Source organism: Zootoca vivipara, chromosome 4 (assembly GCF_965207765.1).
Source record: "Zootoca vivipara chromosome 4, rZooViv2.hap1.1, whole genome shotgun sequence".
NCBI lineage: Eukaryota > Metazoa > Chordata > Lepidosauria > Squamata > Lacertidae > Zootoca > Zootoca vivipara.
The window spans coordinates 99,555,233-99,574,569 of NC_142587.1; the positions used below are offsets into that span (position 1 = coordinate 99,555,233).

The 19,337-nt window shown below is 49.1% G+C and overlaps 1 protein-coding gene across 2 annotated transcripts in view; it reads right to left on the minus strand.

Moving 5' to 3' along the window:
• Positions 1-19,337, minus strand: part of CLPB (ClpB family mitochondrial disaggregase) — a 72,400-nt gene that overhangs the window by 21,870 nt on the left and 31,193 nt on the right. For both annotated transcript variants that reach the window (XM_035115202.3, XM_035115200.3), the window contains exons 6-7: positions 13,129-13,226; positions 5,714-5,828 (exon numbers count right to left, since the gene is read on the minus strand). In XM_035115202.3, coding sequence (XP_034971093.3) covers positions 5,714-5,828; positions 13,129-13,226 — 213 coding nt within the window. The remainder of the gene's footprint in view (positions 1-5,713; positions 5,829-13,128; positions 13,227-19,337) is intronic.

The following is a 19,337-nucleotide window of genomic DNA, read 5'->3' on the forward strand; positions in this document are numbered from 1 at the left end:
CAGCAGAGAGAGAAAGAGCACAAGAGAGGGAGGGAGGGAGGCGCTGCCACCTTGGGCCTTCCTGGCTTTGAGCTGTTTCCAGCCTGGGCTTCCTTTTGCCCTCCGTAACTGCAGAGCCGCCACAGTGCTGGGTCTCTGAGAGGCCTTTCAAGCTGGCTATTGAACTGATAAATTCACTGTATTACTTTACACAAATCAATACCCCAGCAGTTATCAGGGGTTGACGTGACCAAAATTGGTTTCAGCCAATTTGTGAGTGTAATAAATGTCCATTTATCAAATCAATTCATTCTGTGGGGTTTCTTGGCCTGGCCGGGCTCGTGACGCCAAAGGGGTGACATCCTTCGGGCATGAACCAAAGACCAACTTTGCCCTTGTGAGGCAAGGCACTGGCATTCAAGGGGCCCTCCTTGGCTTCCCCCACTGTTGCGGTGGCTCAGTTCGATGGGCAGATGTGGGTCGGCTGGGCAAGAAGGTGGTGGCCAAAGGGGTCAAGGCAGGAACAGGGCCAGATTCCTGCCACCAGCCCACTCCCACTATGCACCAAGAAAACAGTGTGCTAAACTTTAAGCCATGTGCTGCTCCACAGGAAGGGCCAAGAGTCAATGGGAAGATCAGCTGGCAGAAGGTGCCAGGCTCAACCACTGGCAGCTCTAGGCAGGGCTGAGAAAGACTCCTGATCTGAAACTGCAGACAGCTGCTGCCAGTCAGTGTAGACAATGCAGAGCTAGATGGACTCAGTATAGGACAACCTCCAATGCTCCTACTACAAGCAAAACACCCACCAAATTAAGTGGGAAAGCAACAGCTATGCAAGTGGTTGCTCATTTCTGCATCTCTGCATCTACCCTTGCCCATTTGATCCTCATCCTTTTCCACTATGGAACTTGCTCCCACAGGAAGAAGTGATGGCCACCAACTTGGATGGCTTAAGAAAGAGGATTAAGCAAATTTAAGGAGCAGGATAAGGCCGTCAAAGGCTATGGAGCCATGATGGTTTTGCTCTGCCTCCACAGATGGAGGCAGAAATGCTTCTGAATACAAGCAGCTGGAGACTGATGGAGGGGAGAGTTGCTCTCGTGCTCAGGTTTCACGTGGAGGCATCTGGTTGGTCACTGTGAGAACAGGATGCTGGACTAGATGGGGAATTGGCTTGATCTGGCATGCTCTTGTTATGTTCTTATATTCTGGGGCATCCCTTGGAAACATCCTCTTGTTGTTGCATTTAGTCAACTCTTGCTCCCCAAAAGACCTAGAATCATAGAGTTGGAAGAGCCTCTGCTTAAAGACCTCCGAAGAAGGAGACTCCACCACACTCCTTGGCAGCAAATTCCACTGCCGAACAGCTCTTACTGTCAGGAAGTTCTTCCTAATGTTTAGGTGGAATCTTCTTTCTTGTAGCTTGAATCCATTGCTCCATGTCCGCTTCTCTGGAGCAGCAGAAAACAATCTTTCTCCCTCCTCTATATGACATCCTTTTATATATTTGAACATGGCTATCATATCACCCCTTAACCTTCTCTTCTCCAGGCTAAACATACCCAGCTCCCTAAGCCGTTCCTCATAAGGCATTGTATGCAATTTCTCTCTCTGCCAACAAAGTTGATGCCCTGAGCAACCACATTGGGCAGAGGCAGCGAGACAACAGGCTAGACGACAACAGACTGAATGCCAGCTGCGAACCTCAGATCAAGCTCCTCAAACTGGGTCCCAGTGAGCCCACTGAAACAAGAAAGCAGCCGCCAGGTATGCCGCTAAATACAAGTCGAAGAATGTGACGCTTGCTTGACAACTGCCAACCATCCTGTGTCCTGGGATGGAGCATGACGAGCTAGCAAGCTAGCAGCTGAATTAAGGGTTGCACCCTGATACTCCTCCCCCCACACCAACACGGAACTGGCATGGGTGGGGGGGCACACTGCTGCAGCATTTATACCGTGAGCACAGTAGTCGCTTCGCTGTCAGGAGGTATGCCAAGTGTGCCCTGAGTTTGGCAGCCCATCTTGAAAGATGGGCAAGGGCTATTCAGAGGAACTGTCAATAACACCGCCTCCTACCCACCCACGTCAAAACTTAACAAGTTGGGACCTTCAGGAAAGGCGGCAGCAAAAGCACCAGCAAGCCTCCCCTTCCTGGTGCGATATCCCCAGGCAGAGTGCGCCTGGTCCTGCCTAATTCAATAAAGGGAAGTTCCATGAAGGCAGCTGCTCTCACGAGCCCCACCACCACCTGTGCCAGACAGAGGCCCTGCCCATTAATCAAAGCTCCCCAATTAGCCCCTGCTGCTGCCTCCAGGCACAGCCTTTCTCTAACCAGGGTGCACATGTGGTGCCTTTGCAGGGGAGAGTCTTGCCCTCCCAAACCCAAGGCCCAAACTACGTTCCGCGATCTTCGTTTAACAGCACAGCTCTGGGCCACCCGAGCCCCTCAGATTCTAGAGAAACCAAGCTCTTTCTTATGTCCCTAGAACTCAAGCTTGCAGAAAGATGCTCAAAAAGCTGGAGGAAGCGACAGAGCAAAGGTGGGAAGGGGCTTGAGGGGCCTTGCCCACTTTTCATGGGGTCTCAGGTACTGCTCAGCCGTGTCCCACGTGCTCCATTCAGGTTTCTCCTCCACTGCCTGCAAGCGAGGCAGAATCCCTAACGGCCTAACCAAATGACGAGTCACCAATTGCTTTGATGACCAGAGTCATAAGCATCCCACCGTCTCCTGCCCCCAAACGCAAATTTTGCAACAAGAAAAAATGCCACTTTCTGCCCTATTTTTGCCTGAAGGCACAAGGCCTTTGATTGGATCTTTGTGTGGTGCCCAGGAAGGCTCATGCACTTAAAAGCATGAAGGATACGATCATTACAAATTATTCAAATTCATCAAATTTGCACATCAATATTCATTTCCCCTGATTTCATTTTTCTCATTCCAGCCGTGAGACAGTGTAAACAGCGACGGAGAATATAGATCCTCTACCAAGAAGGGCTTCGCTTAGGCTCTATCAGGCTTCAGTGGTTTCAGGTGCACTGTCCCATTTATTTTCAAGTTCCTCTCAAGCTTGCTTGCCTCCCCCCCCCCAAAAAAAAACCATTAAACTGGAAGGAATGTTGAATAGCTCCTATTATTTCATTCAAGACAAGAGTCCAAAGCCAGCTGACATGTTAATGTAGCTCACTCTGTTCTACATTAAACTCAGCTTTCCCCGATCTGCTACAACAGGGAGTTGTAGTCCAAAACCTCTGGAAGGCTGCAGGTCCTGGGAGCTGGGATTTCAGGTGATGAGAAGGCCAGCCAGACTTGTACTCAACTTCCCTCCTCCAGTCTTTCATGACTCATATTAACAGACCAAAAGAGGACTTTGCTCTGTAGAGCTGTGAGGATGCCTCCCACCAGGGAGTAGGTTGTGTGAACCATCCCTGACTCAGGCAGGGGCAGGACTGCCCATTAGGAGGTGCTTAGCATCAGTTTCTGCCTTCTGGGGGCTCCTCAGCCTGGCCTTTGGCCACAGTTAAAATATAAAAAGAGGATTCAACAGCCCACATCCCCTTCCTTCCATTTATCGCCGTTAATGGTCTTGCGAACGCAACAGGGGGAGATTTCAGTAACAGGAGGTTGACAAAGAGTTTTAATATTCTTTATTTACTACACAATGGACTCCGGGAGAAGGGCAGAGAGATACTTTCCGAGGCCCTGAGTTCGCATTGTTTCTGCCTCCCAGTGCAGTGCCAAATTCCAAAGATCTCTCTGTTTTGGAGGAGGGACCTGTCTCCTGTGACAGGCTCCAGGACATAAGAGTGGTTTTATCTGGGGGAGGAGCACCCTCTGGGTTCCGAGGATGGGGATGCGCTGAGCAGACACTCGGAATCCACCCCACATTTCAACTTTATTTGTGACTCTGCCGCATTCTCTGAAGGCCAATCCAGAGATAGAAGTTTTTCTTTCATGGAAGGCGACCCATGAGAAACTTTGCAATGGATTGCAGAACTGACAAAGCCTAGCTCTGAATAAAGTGGCTAATTTGGGTGTGCGCTGCACCCCTTCTGCCTGGAAGCGGGAGGTTCATGTGACCAAACGCCCCCCCCCCCCGCAACAAAGCAGAACAGAACAAAGCCTGCACACAGAAAACTAGCATGTCAGGGAGGAAAAATGTTATTTCTTTGCTATCTCAAGGTATCACTAAAACACACGACATACAATCCTGTCTCTCACAACCAGTACCTCCCCCGGGGCACTCAAAGGTACACAGTACCGGCACATCTTTTTGTTGTTAAAAAGTGTAGCACTTAATGCAATAACTTCATGGTAACTACCAACGCCTGTTTTTCCAGGGGAAAAAGAACCGCTCACAAGGTACACCCTGCTTCTCACCAGCAGAGTAGGATGCATAAAGAAAGATTTAAGCCGCCCAGAGTGGCAGGGGAAACCCAGCCAGATGGGCAGGGTACAAATAATAAATTATAATTATAATTATTATTAGTTGCAATGTATATATTGCTTTAAAAAAAACCCAATCTGGAATAAAAGCCAGCCAAGTAATGCTATGGCAAGAAAGGCTGAAGCAATTATACACTGCGATAAGAGGAGCTTCCTTTCCTAATACAAGCAATGCTGTAGTAAGGTAAAGGTAAAGGGACCCCTGACCATTAGGTCCAGTCGTGACCGACTCTGGGGTTGCGTGCTCATCTCGCTCTATTGGCCAAGGGAGCCGGCGTACAGCTTCCAGGTCATGTGGCCAGCATGACTAAGCCGCTTCTGACAAACCAGAGCAGCGCACGGAAACGCTGTTTACCTTCCTGCCGGAGCGGTCCCTATTTATCTACTTGCATTTGACGTGCTTTCGAACTGCTAGGTTGGCAGGAGCTGGGACCGAGCAACGGGAGCTCACCCTGTCGCCGGGATTCGAACCGCCGACCTTCTGATCATCAAGCCCTAGGCTCAGTGGTTTAACCCACAGCACCACCTGGGTCCCTTAATGCTGTAGTAATAATGCTCTATTCAGTGTGGCTAAGAGAGCATCTGAAAAAATGGTTCCGTTTGAGAGGATGTTGAGGATGTTAAGGAGGATCTGGATCCCAACTCTTATCGTCCCCAGCTTTTTGGCCAAAGGATCATGGTCACCACCATGCTATGGCTCCATCTTTTGTTTCATTCCTCTCATCTGGTCCACTTTGGCAGGCCAAAGGAACTGAAGTCCCTGGCTCTCTGTCCTTCCGATGGCACCTAGGATTTCATGAACAGCATACTTCCCAAGCTTATTCCTGCAATCCTAGGAACTAAAATGCATTTTTCTTTCCAGGTACAAATTCTGACATTTCCAGGAGTCAGAATTCTGCGCCAGACGCCAAACTGCAGGGTTATGTACTACAGCAGAAGGCAGCTGCAACACACAATGGTGCCCAGACCTTCACCGGTGACAAAATTCCTTGTATTTTCCTGGATTTCATCTCAGGCAAAGAAACAAAAACAAAAACCAAAACCCAGCAATTAAAAAAGCGACTCTCCACAAACAAGAATAAAAGTGTTTTAAAAAGCTGAAATTCTCGGCTTTGCAGTTTAAGGTATTCTTGACTGTTCTGTGCACACACACGTTCTAAATAAAATTATGGCATGACATTTATGTGATACACGCGCGTGGGTGTGCACACACTAACTAACCCCCTTCCAGCTTCTCTGCAGGATTTGCACAGCAGAAGGCTAATCAAATCAGAGCCCCAGATCTTACCAGCTCCAACAGTTGCTATGGCACTCTCCTGGCCAATGATATGTTCCCGGAGTCTCTGCTCCAGCGGGAACCTTCGCCGTTCCTCTATTTCCCTCTTGCGCTGCTCTTCCTGGAACTGTGGAAAGGAAAAGAAGTTGCTCTCTTAAAAAGATACCCCAACACCCATGCTGTAAGGACGTCCATGCGACAAGCTTCTCTATCAGCTGCCGTGAGGTTAGCTGGGTATAGGAATAACGTATTTATCCATTTTAAGACATTTGTAGCCCACTTTTCTGCTCACACCGAACGTTCAATGCTTTTAGCAAACATGAGTCAGGCGCACATGTAAAATGAATATGCAAGGGAAATAATCAGAATTGCATCCATGGCGGCAGAGAAAGGTCACAAAAATGAACCAGTGGGAACTTAATAAAAAAAGCTTAATCACCGCAGACCCTCCAAAAAAGAGGGGGCATTTTAAAGTGCAGCATAAAACCCGGAGGGAGGGGAAGGAAGACAGAGAAAGTCTGGGGTCGCTGAAAATGCCCTTCCCTACGTGTGCCCATGACGAATGGCCATCCAACCTCTTCTAAACCTATTCTAAACGGCCTCGGTCCAGTATACCTGAAGGAGCGTCTCCACCCCCATCATTCTGCCCGGACACTGAGGTCCAGCGCCGAGGGCCTTCTGGCGGTTCCCTCACTGTGAGAAGCCAAGTTACAGGGAACCAGGCAGAGGGCCTTCTCGGTAGTGGCACCCACCCTGTGGAATGCCCTCTCACCAGATGTCAAAAAAAACAAAAAAAAAAACTACCAAACTTTTAGAAGACATCTGAAGGCAGCCCTGTTTAGGGAAGCTTTTAATGTTTAATAGATTATTGTATTTTAATATTCTGTTGGAAGCCGCCCAGAGTGGCTGGGGAAACCCAGCCAGATGGGAAGGGTATAAATAATAAATTATGATGGTGGTGGTGGTGGTGGTGGTGATGATGATGATGATGTTTCAAAACCTCCAAGGAAGGAGAGGAGTCCATTCCACTGTCAAACAGCTCTTACTTTTAAAGCTACCCAACCTGGTGCCATCGCTGGGTTCTGGGGTTAAAAACCAGCACACAAGAGAAGGGAATCGGGGACCTCTCTTCTAGAGCAGCTTCTCTATGTGCTAGAGAGACCTAGGGTACAATGGCTCTTTTGTAGAACCTCAATATATTGTGGCGAGCGCATCATTCCTTCTATTGGCTGCAGGCTTCTGACACCATAAGGATCAACTGACCTTTTGTGTTTGTTTTGAGTACAAGATTACAAGTAAGATAGAGAACAGGCTTTGTTTCAATTAATTTGCACAAGGGTGTAGGCCTGAAAACCTTGAAGGCCATTGGAAGAATCCGCCATGATTCCTGCATTGCAGGGGGTTGGACTACATGGCTCTTGGGGTCCCTTCCAACTCAACGATTCTCGGATTCTAAGAAAAGGTGCTGAGGAGAAGCAACAGCAGAGGGCTGTCACTGTCATGCTAACCATTGTGGGTGGGTGGGGAGAGAACGCTGGACCAGCTGGACCACCCTCCGTGGTCTGATCCCCCTACTCAGCAGCACAGCCCACACCGGCTCTTGTCGCAAAAGCGGCAGCAGAAGCCGCCGCTTGAGAAACCCGCAACACAATCTGCCGGCCGGCTTTTCTGGTGTTTTCCTGTTACGGCAGTGACCTTGACAGAAGTTAAAAAAATAAATAGCAACCAATCCAATTTGGGCTGCTGTTATCCGTCTACCCTGTAACCGAGACACCCCATCAGTCCTGATGCTTCAAAATGGAGCAATAACTTCCTTGCGGATCCCAGTGGGACGGCACTTGCTGGATTGAATCCAGAGCGCCAATGGTGCCTCTCCCTCAGGCTCCCTATATATCACCAGCCTCAAACTACTCCGGCCCCATCTATACATCTATGTCTTTCCAAATATATAGGCCAATTTTTCCCCTCCTGCCTTTTCTTTCTTTACATTTTGAAAAGAAAAGAATGCATAAGAGCAGCTCTGCCATAATATATATGTTATCGGATGTGACTGGCGGACCAGAGGAAAGGCGGGGGAGGGGAGGGGTAGAGAGCGACACAAAAGCCCAAGAGTGGGCAAAACCCCAGAAAGGGCTGCCTCAGCAAGGAAACTGCCTTTCTTTTCTATCTGCCTGCTGGTGTGAATTCTTTTGTGTGTGTGTGTGTGTTTAATTTACATCCTCTAGGAACAGGACTCTTCTCAAAATGCAGAGACTCAAGAGTTAGATGCCGAAACCAACAGGCAGTCTTGCCGGGGGTTAGCGTCTTTGCAAAATGCGAAAACAACCTGCGGAACTCACTGCTATGTGACATTGCGGTTGCAGCCAGAACACCCAGCTTTGGCTGCAATCCTATGCGCATTTACCTGGGTGTAAGCTCCAGTGTGCCTTAGTAAAGGTAAAGGGACCCCTGACCATTAGGTCCAGTCGTGACCGACTCTGGGGTTGCGCGCTCATCTCGCATTATTGGCCGAGGGAGCCAGCGTATAGCTTCCAGGTCATGTGGCCAGCATGACAAAGCCGCTTCTGGCAAACCAGAGCAGCACATGGAAACGCCGTTTACCTTCCCGCTGTAGCGGTTCCTATTTATCTACTTGCATTTTGACGTGCTTTCGAACTGCTAGGTTGGCAGGAGCTGGGACCAAGCAACGGGAGCTCACCCCGTCACAGGGATTCGAACCACCGACCTTCTGATCGGCAAGCCCTAGGCTCAGTGGTTTAACCACAGCGCCACCTGACCACAGCGCCACCTGTAAGTAAATTTGCAAAGCGCATGGGCTATTACAGTGGTACCTCGAGTTATAAACGCCTCAGGTTACAAATGCCGCTAATCTGGAAGAGTTACCTCGAGAACTTTGCCCCAGGATGAGAACGGAAATTGTGTGCCGGTGGCGCAGCGGCAGCAAGAGGCCCCATGAGCGAAAGCATGCCTCTGGTTAAGAACAGTTTCAGGTTAAGAACAGACCTCTGGAACGAATTAAGTTAGAAACTACAGGTACCACTGTACTGTATTTAATTTCTTTAAATGCAAACGCCTCTTTTCCATTCAAGGTGCACAAAGTGGTACACAGAATTGTATTATATCCCGGCCTAATCACGGGGATCTTGTGGGGAGTTGTCCCCCATGGGCACAGCTCTTAACTACTAGAAGTAAGCATGCAGTGCCGTGGGTCCAGACCTGTGGAACTCCCTCCCAACTAAGATTAGACATGCACCTTCTTTGCTGAACTTCAGCAAGACGAAGATGTTCTTGTTTCAGCAAGCACTTTAAGGAAGGGTTCAGTATTATAATAAAGAATTGTATTGTTTTATTGTTTAATTTTATGTGGTTTGTTTCAATAATAATAATAATAATAATAATAATAATAATAATAATAATAATAATATAATATTATTTGTACCCCGCCCATCCGGCTGGGTTTCCCCAGCCACTCTGGGCGGCTTCCAACAAAGATTAAAATACATTAAAATGTCACACATTAAAAACTTCCCTAAACAGGGCTGCCTTCAGATGTTTTCTAAATGTCAGGTAGTTGTTTATCTCTTTGACATCTGATGGGAGGGCATTCCACAGGGCGGGCGCCACTACCGAGAAGGCCCTCTTCCTGGTTCCCTGTAGCTTTGCTTCTCGCAGTGAGGGGACCACCAGAAGGCTCTCAGAGCTGGAACTCAGTATCTGGGCAGAACAATGGGGGTGGAGACGCTCCTTCAGGTATACTGGGCTGAGGCCGTTTAGGGCTTTAAAGGTCAGCACCAACACTTTGAATTGTGCTCGAACAATAACACAGGCCCACTGGAAAGCAGCCACAAATTTAGAGCAGCAGCCACTTGCCAACCAAATGCCCCCTGCAAGCAGGACCTGAGCATTCAGAAGCTACCTCCAGCTGTAGAGGCAGAGTATAGCCAGTATGGGTAATAGCCACAGATATGATTCTGTCTAAGCCTCTTTTATAGGCATCCAAGTTGGTGGCCATCACTGCCCCCAGTGGGAGTGAGTTCCATAGTCTAATTGTGCGCTGCGTGAAGTTCTTTTCTCCATCCTGAAACTTCCAAGGAAGCAGATATAAGACGGCTTCCTTGCACTGTGCAACAGGTGGGACCAACCTGTCCCATCAAACTCCTGAGTTTACCAGAGTGCCAGGCCAAGCGTTACAACTGGAGATGCGCTCCATGAGTTCTGCCAGGAGGCCTCACCTTGAGATGTCAACAGCGGGCTCCTTCTTAGAGCCAGGTAATTGTGTTCTTTTCCTTTTATTGCTCATTAAAGACCCTGGCACCCCTCCCAGTCACAGCTCCAATTACGGGAAGATTTGCAGAGAGAAGAGGCTTTGGAGATTAGGAGGGAAGGTGCAACGGCCTCTTCGCAAAAGTATTTGGGAATGCAGATGCAACAATCTACTTTTGCAATGGGGAGTGCGCCAGTGGGGTGTGCCCACTGAGCGCCCATGCCCTTCAAGGACAGGCTTGTAACGGCTTCCAGCTGGTGGTGGAAACTGGGAGAGAGGGCAGAGGAAGGCCCAACAGCCAACCTAACCACTAGCCTCTAGCCCACACTCCAGCCTTTGACCTGGTGGCTCTGCTTCACGAGAAGCAGGCCATTAGGAGCAGGAGACTTTTTCCTAAAAACAAATTGATTTCACTTATGAAGACTCCTTGTTGCTCTTGTCACCAGCATATGTAAATAAAATCGATGGGATGTGTCTGTCCCGTTAATAGTGCCACCAATTCATTCTGCAGCAGTGATCAAAATGAGCAATAAATTCTCAAAGACTCTCGGCGGGCTGAAAAGCAGGACTGGCAGCCCCTCTGCCACCACATCCCCCTCAGCTGCACATTCATCACCAAGCAGCCCCAAAGAGCATGAGATTTTATGCACCCGCTGCTGCTACCTTCTTCAGCAAGACCCATCTCTGCGCAGATCTGTGCATCTCCCCCACATCATCCAAAGGCTTTGTGGAGAAAAAGTTAGTTAAAGGGCAGCTCTGCTTCGTGGAGGGAAGGCTCCAGAGACCCATTAAAGTTAGCACGATGGTCTCTCTCCCCCTTCTCCTTGCTGAGATTTAAGCATGCAACTCCTGACACTTCCTTTATAAAAATTGCAAACGGCTTCCCTCCAGCCACAGCTCATTCCCAACAGCATCCATCTCTTGTGAGGGGGTGGGTTGCCACATGCTTGGCAGAACTCGCATGGACAGCTCCTCTTCCCTAGCCCTGGAAGTTGCCACCTTGTGCGGCGCAAAAGCATATTAACATCGGAGCAAGTGGCCGCTGCTGGAAGCGAAAGAGCCCCTATGATTGTGGTGACAGCAACACGTTTGGCAAACCCTCACTGTGATCAACTCCCACCCGGAAACCTATGTCCCCACTGTGGAAGGACATAGGGATCCAGATTTGGCCTCCACAGTCACTTACGGACTCTGCTGCTCCAGAGAAGCGGACACAGAGCAATGGATTCAAACTACAAGAAAGAAGATTCCACCTAAACATTAGGAAGAACTTCCTGACAGTAAGAGCTGTTCGACAGAGGAATTTGCTGCCAAGAAGTGTGGTGGAGTCTCCTTCTTTGGAGGTCTTTAAGCAGAGGCTTGACAGCCATATGTCAAGAATGCTTTGATGGTGTTTCCTGCTTGGCAGGGGGTTGGACTGGATGGCCCTTGTGGTCTCTTCCAACTCTATGATTATATGATTCTATGGTTAAAGCTTGTGTTTATGGAAGACAATCTTACTTGGCTACAAGGGATCACCCAAGAAGAAGAAGGTGACAGCTAGAGCCTGACCATACACATTTGGGTTGGGAATGGGGCACAGCGACAGCAGGGCCTGACTCTTGGTAGCAGGGTGAGGACAGGAAGAAGAAGAGGGAATAAAAGGCAAGCTACTGTCTGGGGGTCAATTTTCCAGAGGGCTGCGGAACATCTGGCTCAGGACTGCTGTGACCCATCCAATTTCTTGTCCTTCTGAAGCCCCCCGAGATGCATGGAGACAAGTGTCATTCCTTTATGCAATGGCACAAAAGCCCTCCTCTTGTTGGAAGTTTCAGGACAGATAGAAGGAAGTCCTTCTTCACGTTGCACTTAAACTGTGGGACTCTCAGCTGCAGGAGGCAATGATGGCCACCAAGTCAGACCATTAGACAAAGTCGTGGAGGAGGGCTCTCAATGGCTACCAGCCATGATGGGCGGCTATGTTCTGTCTCCATAGTTGGAGGCAGAGATTCTTCTGAATCCCAGTTGCTAGAAATCACAGGAGGCGAGAGTTGCTCTTGTGTTCAAATCCTGCTTGTGGGTTTCCCACAGGCATCAGGTTGTGGTCTGGGCTAGAAGGGGCCACTGGCCTGATCCAGCAGGCTCTTCTTACGTTTATTCTCCTCTTCACCCGTAGCACTTACCAACAGGAGGAGTGTTGGCATAATGAAGTTTACGGTAGTTATTTTCTACCCCATCTCTCTGCTGAAGGCAGCACAACAGAAGGCACTGCCAGCAAGGTGACACCAAGCACGGTTGTGTGCCACCCTTCCCATTCACATTCAAGAAGAAGAAGAAGAAGAAGAAGAAGAGTTTGGATTTGATATCCCGCTTTATCACTACCCGAAGGAGTCTCAAAGCGGCTAACAATCTCCTTTCCCCTCCTCCCCCACAACAAACACCCTGTGAGGTGAGTGGGGCTGAGAGACTTCAGAGAAGTGTGACTAGCCCAAGGTCACCCAGCAGCTGCATGTGGAGGAGTGGAGACACGAACCCGGTTCCCCAGATTACGAGTCTACCGCTCTTAACCACTACACCACACTGGCTCCACATTCAGCCTCTTGCAGAAGCAACAGCATCCAAAGCAGCATGGTGGGACCCAAGAACCTTTGTCCCATGAGCCATGGACACATTCAAATTGCATGTGCGGGCCCAGCATCTACTTGAGTTGCCCCCATCCACCAAATTTCAGAAAATTGGCACAGCAGGGCAATGGACCCCTTCATTTGCTGCCCACCTCTCCAAAGGGTGGAACAGGAAGGCAGGCATACATTAGAGGTGACCTGAAATGCTTTGGAGGGATTTATTAATAACAGAAACCATTCTGTGAATATGATTCGATCGCCGGCTGAGCACAGAGCGCATTCACAATGTTCTCTCTGAGGCCAAGACCCTGAGACAGTTTCTATGCCAGGCACCCCCAATCTTTGGCCCTCCAGAGGTTTTGGACTACAATTCCCATCTTCCCTGACCACTGGTCCTGCTAGCTAGGGATCATGGGAGTTGTAGGCCAAAACATCTGGAGGGCTGCAATTTGGGGATGCCTGTTCTATGCCATCCCTGGATTATGGCACTAAAAGGGAGGGAGGGAGGGAGTGAAGGAGGGAGGGAGAAACCCATGAGAGCCAAGTCTTTGAATCCTCACCTTTGTTGCAGACGCTTTCAAGAGCTTCATGACCTCCCCCTCCCGTGCATAATCCACAGCCGTGTGCCCCATTTCATTTCTCTGCAGGGGGTTGGCACCTGAAAGGGAAAAGACAGAGCTCAACATGTGGGATGGAGTCAGATGACGGGCAGCTTACAGCCTCTGAGCTATCCGGGGTCCTCTTTAACCTTTGCTCTGAGCAGGGCGCAGATCAGAAAAGGGACAATGTGCCACCAGCGGCGACACGTATGGATGTCAAAGGACATAGCAAAAGGGATGTGTCACCAGGAACAAGAGGCCTTGGCAAAAGGAAGCTGCAGAACTGAGGGACAATCGTTAACACCCCATTGGAGAAGCAAGCCGCCCACTCTCCTGCCAAGGGCCGACAGAACTCCAACAGAAATTGGAGTGGCCGCACTTCGGTGTGGTGCTCTTGCTTCACGGCCTCCACTGTGGGACACTGCCCTGCTGTGGGCTGCTAATATCCAACAGACAATGAAAGATGGCAGGAAGATGAGGGGTGAAAGCAATTGTGCCCCTTTGCCGCTCTTTGCTCTCTCCGTTCAGGCCCCTCGTGCAATCTCTCACCTCTGTACCTTTTCACTCATGGCTCATCGTGGGTGGATCGCTTTTCCTCTAAAGAGCCTTACTATTACTGTTATTTATTAGTTGCTTTTTTGTCACAGTAACTCAAAGCAAATTACAAAGAAAAAGATCACATAAAAGCAGGGGGGGAACCCCTACATTAAAACATCTCACCCACTCTAAAAGGCTATAGTAAAAAGCCAAAGGCCTGGTTAAAATGCCCCAGAGACAGAAGCAGGGAGCCACCACCGAAAAGGCACGTTCTTATGTCTCCACCCTCCGGACCTCCCATGGAAGGGGAACATGAAGAAGGGTCTCGGATAACAATTGTTTGCGTAAGAGAGCATGTTACTGGTTCTTATGCTTGCAGGGAAGGGGAAATAACTCTTCCTTAGACACAGTGTCAACTAAGACCCTGGAGTGAGTGGGAATTGTACCAGAGAGATTGCTCTGCTCACCAAGTCCCAGGTTCAGAATCCAGCAGTTAGAAGTTCAACCTCTAGCTAAAAGGATCTTGAGCAAGAGAGATGGGGGGGGGGCTTCTCTCGGCTAGAGACCTCCAGTCTGAAAGACCATGCCAGCCTCAGTGGATTAAGGTTCTGAGCTAATTTAAGGCAGCTGCCTAGGCTCACACAACACAAATGGGCTTTGAGAGCAGCAACAGGCAGCTCCTCCGCAGTAGAATCCTGGTGCCTGCAGTGCAAATTCCAAACCACGGAACCAGAGTTCTGCTTGTCGCCTTGTCCCGAGAGAGGGAGATTAGCTATTTCCAACATCCAGCATAAAGGGATCTATATTTGCTTGCAGAATGAAAAATGTGCTCCATAAACATCCAGCGCAGAGTAATTTCTGTTGTGAGCCTTGTCGCGCCCAATAAAAAGTATGATCAGAACAGGTAAGATTATATACGGCCTGCCCTGGGCACTCAATATCATTTAAAGAGACAGCGACCCACATCTAACTCGCAATTCCTTTTCTTACACAACAGTTTTGCGCTCTTCGGGAAGAGGAGGAGGAAGTTTCCTCGGGCCCCTCCAAGGGAGCATCCTCCAGGCCAGCTCTGCCTTCCTCTTGGAAGACCCTAAATTTCATCCCGTTGATCTATTAATAATGGCTAACCAATATTGGCCTAATCCCCCTGTTAATGGCTTTGACGACTTGACTAATTGCTGCAATAATTGATAGAACCAGGCTCACACAAGCGGTCGATGGCCACCTCCGGTACCGGCGGCAATAAAATATTATGCTTCAATAAATAACTGGGGTGTCAAGACACTTGCTAACCCATCATCGCTGTCGTTGCAGAGGGTGGCCACTGGCTTTCCCCCCCAAGAGCCCTGGCCTGACCTCAGCCCCTCTGCAGAGTCGGGGCAGCTGGCCCCAAGGAGCAGGGACCGCGCTCCGTGCCACCACAGGGCACACGCCTGCTGAGAGGGCACCAACCTCCCAGAGCCGTTATGGGATGCAATTTGTCACCTCCCACTCGCTGTCTCTGGCAGAGAACCAACACCTGGGCAACGCCCCAGGTTCCTCCTGCCTGCCTGCATTTGCCCTCCCCAGCTCGGCTCATATTATTAGTAGGCCCCGGCTTATAATATTTGATAAATAGCAGGCCGGCTCGCTCCCAACGCCACCCCAGCAGCGCAGGACCCGAGCAGCTGCAGAAGGTCACTCATTGGGGAAATATGTTCCTGTCGGTGGTATTGAAAAAAGTTTAGCGGACTGACAGGTCTCAATTTTTCAAATTTTATTAACTCCATCCTCTTAATCATTTGTCTTGAATTCCTTCAGATTCCAGATAACTGTCAATACGGAGGGGCTGAGGGAAGGGATTATGGATGTAGGTGGCTCTTCCGGATGGCTTTGGCTTGTTAATAACTGCAGGACAAAGGGGGGGGGAGGAAAGTGTGCAAAAGAGAGAGAGGCTGACTGGGGGGGGCAGGGGGGTTGCAGCTGTGATGCTACTTTGTCAAATCCCCTATACACAAAGTTGGGAGGGGCGGCAGGAGGAGTGCCAATCTGTCTGAGGAGGCAGCACACAAATACAAGAGAATGTGTCAGCCCAAAGGTCCACCAAGTCCAGCAGCCTCGGTCACGGCAGTGGCCAGCTAGAATTTGCTACCAAGGAGTGTGGTGGAGTCTCCTTCTTTGGAGGTCTTTAAGCAGGTGTTTCCTGCTTGGCAGAGGGTTGGACTGGATGGCCCTTGTGGTCTCTTCCAACTCTATGATTCTATGATTCTATGTCTCCTTCTTTGGAGGTCTTTAAGCAGAGGCTTGACAGGCATATGTCAAGAATGCTTTGATGGTGTTTCCTGCTTGGCAGGGGGTTGGACTGGATGGCCCTTGTGGTCTCTTCCAACTCTATGATTCTAGAAGCATCTGGGAAACAGGCTACCACAAAGGCAAGACTCCTCAGCACCCCCTGCCATGTTGGTTTGCCTGCTACACACAGGTATACTGCCCCTGAACATGGAAGCCCCACAGACCCACCCATGGCTAGATCCGATCCTCCTTGGTTTCTGTCTGGTCCTTTTCAAAGCCCATCTCTGCGTGTTGTGGCAGAGGGTGGGGGGGGCATGTTCAAAAAGGGAGTCTGGTTCTTAGCTTTGTTGGCAGTCGCTTGTTAAAGTGGCATTTTTGTTTACAGCTGCTCCCATTTGCAACCTGCTGTTCTAATTCTTCCTGGCCTTGGTTTGCTTGTCATATTTGTATTGATTTTGTCCTTGATAATTTTGCTGTTGCAATGCTGAAAGGCATTGCAATTGTTAATAATTAATACAATCACAACAAATTTCACAATAATGTACTCTTGTTTAAATAAAAAATACAGCAACAGGCCGCTCTCAGAGTCTGGCTCCTTCCCTCCCTCCATAAGCAGAGCCTTCTGGACCACCCAGTCCAGCATCCTCTTCTCTCCCCTCCCGTGGTTTCCGGCAACTGGTATTTAAATGCATCGCCGCCTTCGACTGTGGAGACATCATGGATAGCAGCCAGCAATAGCCTTTTCCTTCATGAATTTGTCTAATCTCCTTTTAAAGTCATCAAGAGGGATGAAGAGGAGGATGCCGTGTGCCACTTGGCATGGAGTCCTGCTCCGTAACAAAAATGTGGCATGGTTTGATGGAGGGGCTTTGTATACACCCACTGCCTTAAACACTGTCAAATACTTGGGGTAAAGAATGAAGCGTCTCCCAGGTCAGACCAGCTCTCGTATGACTGCTGATCCCTGCAGAATGTCACTCTGGACTGGACTTGCTTCACTCTGTTTGCATCATCTGGACTTATGGCTCTACGCACAACGCCCCTGGTTGACTCAAACCAGTGCCCCTGCATCTGTGGAGCTCTGCGTGGTGAGCAACCACCCGCTTGCAGCAGCCAGGGGTGAAACTAAATAATTGCACTAAAGAATTGCGTTGCACTTCCCTTCCATGATAAAATTGCCCCCTTTTCTCTCTCTTTACAGGGGATGTACACCTCTTCCAAGTTCTCTCAATTGCTTTCTAGTCTGTACCCACATAAGACCAGCTGTTAGCTTTAGATCATCTACCCATCACATAGGTCGTTGTCCCCTTGGTCTTTTAAAGTCGTAGGGTCTCCACATTAATGCTGCTTTATTCCATCGACCTGAGTAGCCTCTTGCCATCTTTTTCATTGCGATACAAGTGAGATATCCGAAGCAAAGAAATAAAAAATTTGCTATGCGAGCGAGATATCCAAAGCATCAACTATATTCATCAGCTACAAGGAATAAACTGGCCGCAAGGTTTCTTCTCTGGAAGTCACAGACGGACTTCAGAATGAGCGTATGAAATGTCACCTACCGTCAGCAGGACTGACTTCAAGCCCCCAAAACAGCCAGTCCAGCCTTTGCCAGGAGGAAGCCGCCTTCACAGCCGTACAAGGGATGACGCCGTGTCATCAGCCATCATCTCTGACAAGCCCTGACATCCTTATTGCTCTACATGGCTAGTTAAAGTAATAGAAAGAGACTCCTGTCCTCCTGAGCCTCACCGTGATTGAATTAACATGATCACCCTTTTTTCCAGTAAAATAAACGTGCTTCTGATATGGGGCGGCACAGATACTTCACAGGTAGCTTTTTAAAAACGGAGATAGCAGCAGCTCTGCGCCAGCCACAATAAATCCAGCTCTCCCTGCCAACAGCTCATGGTTCTAATCACCTCCACCGACGACAAAGTGTCACCTGTCTTAGCTGGGCATGGCAGGTGAAAGCCACTTCCCGGAATATTTATATGACTGAGCTCAGAAGGGCAGGACACCTGGGATGCTGGGAACCCTCAAGCCACCTCCAAAAGGGCCGAGGTCTCCTCTTCTGGGCCCACACCCTTGTGCTGGCTCTTTTACATTCTGAAGCCAAGGTGCAACAAGTCACCGATCTCAGGGAATCTTTCCATAACAGCAATTATTATGTACATAACTTCTTCTTCTTCTTCTTCTTCTTCTTCTTCTTCTTCTTCTTCTTCTTCTTCTTCTTCTTCTTCTTCTTCTTCTTCTTCTATCACTCACAAGCCAGCAGCAAACCATGGTTTGTTGTGTTTTGTTGGCAGTAAGAAAACCATAGTTAAACCTCTGGATAAGGCTCACCCATAACACTTCTTCTTCTTCTTTGGCGATACCTCATAACCGAGTAATATTGTCTTCCATAAACACGGTTTTAACAATGAGTCTGTAAGTGACTGTAGAGACCAATTCTGGTGGGGACACTGGTTTCCAGGCGGGAGTTGATCACGGTGTGGATTTGCCAAGCGTGCCTTCCTCTTAGCACGTTTCTCCATTGCGTCCTGAGTTCGAGTGCCTTCAAAGCCCATGACACCTTTGGTAAAGGCTGTTCTCCAACTGGAGCGCTCGCAGGCCAGTGTTTCCCAGTTGTCAGTGTTTATACTACATTTTTTAAAAGATTTGCCTTGAGACAGTCTTTAAACCTCTTTTGTTGACCACCAGCATTACACTTTCCATTTTTAAGTTTGGAATAGAGTGTAGTTGCTTCGGAAGACGATCATCAGGCATCCGTACAACATGACCAGTCCCACGAAGTTGATGTTGAAGAATCATTGCTTCGACACGGGTGATCTTTGCTTCTTCCAGTACTTCCAGTATTAGTTTGCTTGTCTTCCCATGTAATTATTATTTACATAGCACCACCGAATTGCTCGAGAACTCAGGGACATCTCACGAAGCTGAAGATTCGGGACAGATAAAAGAAAGGGACCTCTTCATGTACTGCGTAGTTAAACTACAGAACTTGCCCTTGCAGGAGGCAGTGATGGCCACTGTCAGGGATTGCTCTAGCAGTGAGCATTCCCTGACAATCGCAGAAGAGAGGCACCCTAGCTCAGGCAGCATCCTAGAGCCCTTACTGCAACCTCAGACAGGATATCAGGGGGAGGGATCAGGGGAAGTGTCCAGCGGGGAGATGCCTCACCCTTTTAAGTTCATGCCTGACTTAAGACATTCCAAGGTGCGCAGGCGCAAAGGGAGGAGGGCAGGAATCCCACGCTTACTATGCTGGGGGAGGAGCAGAGGCCAGGCTTTGGGAGAATCTTCGTCAGACTGATCGGACATGTATTCTTGATACTGAATCACATTGTAAATATCGGGCAAAA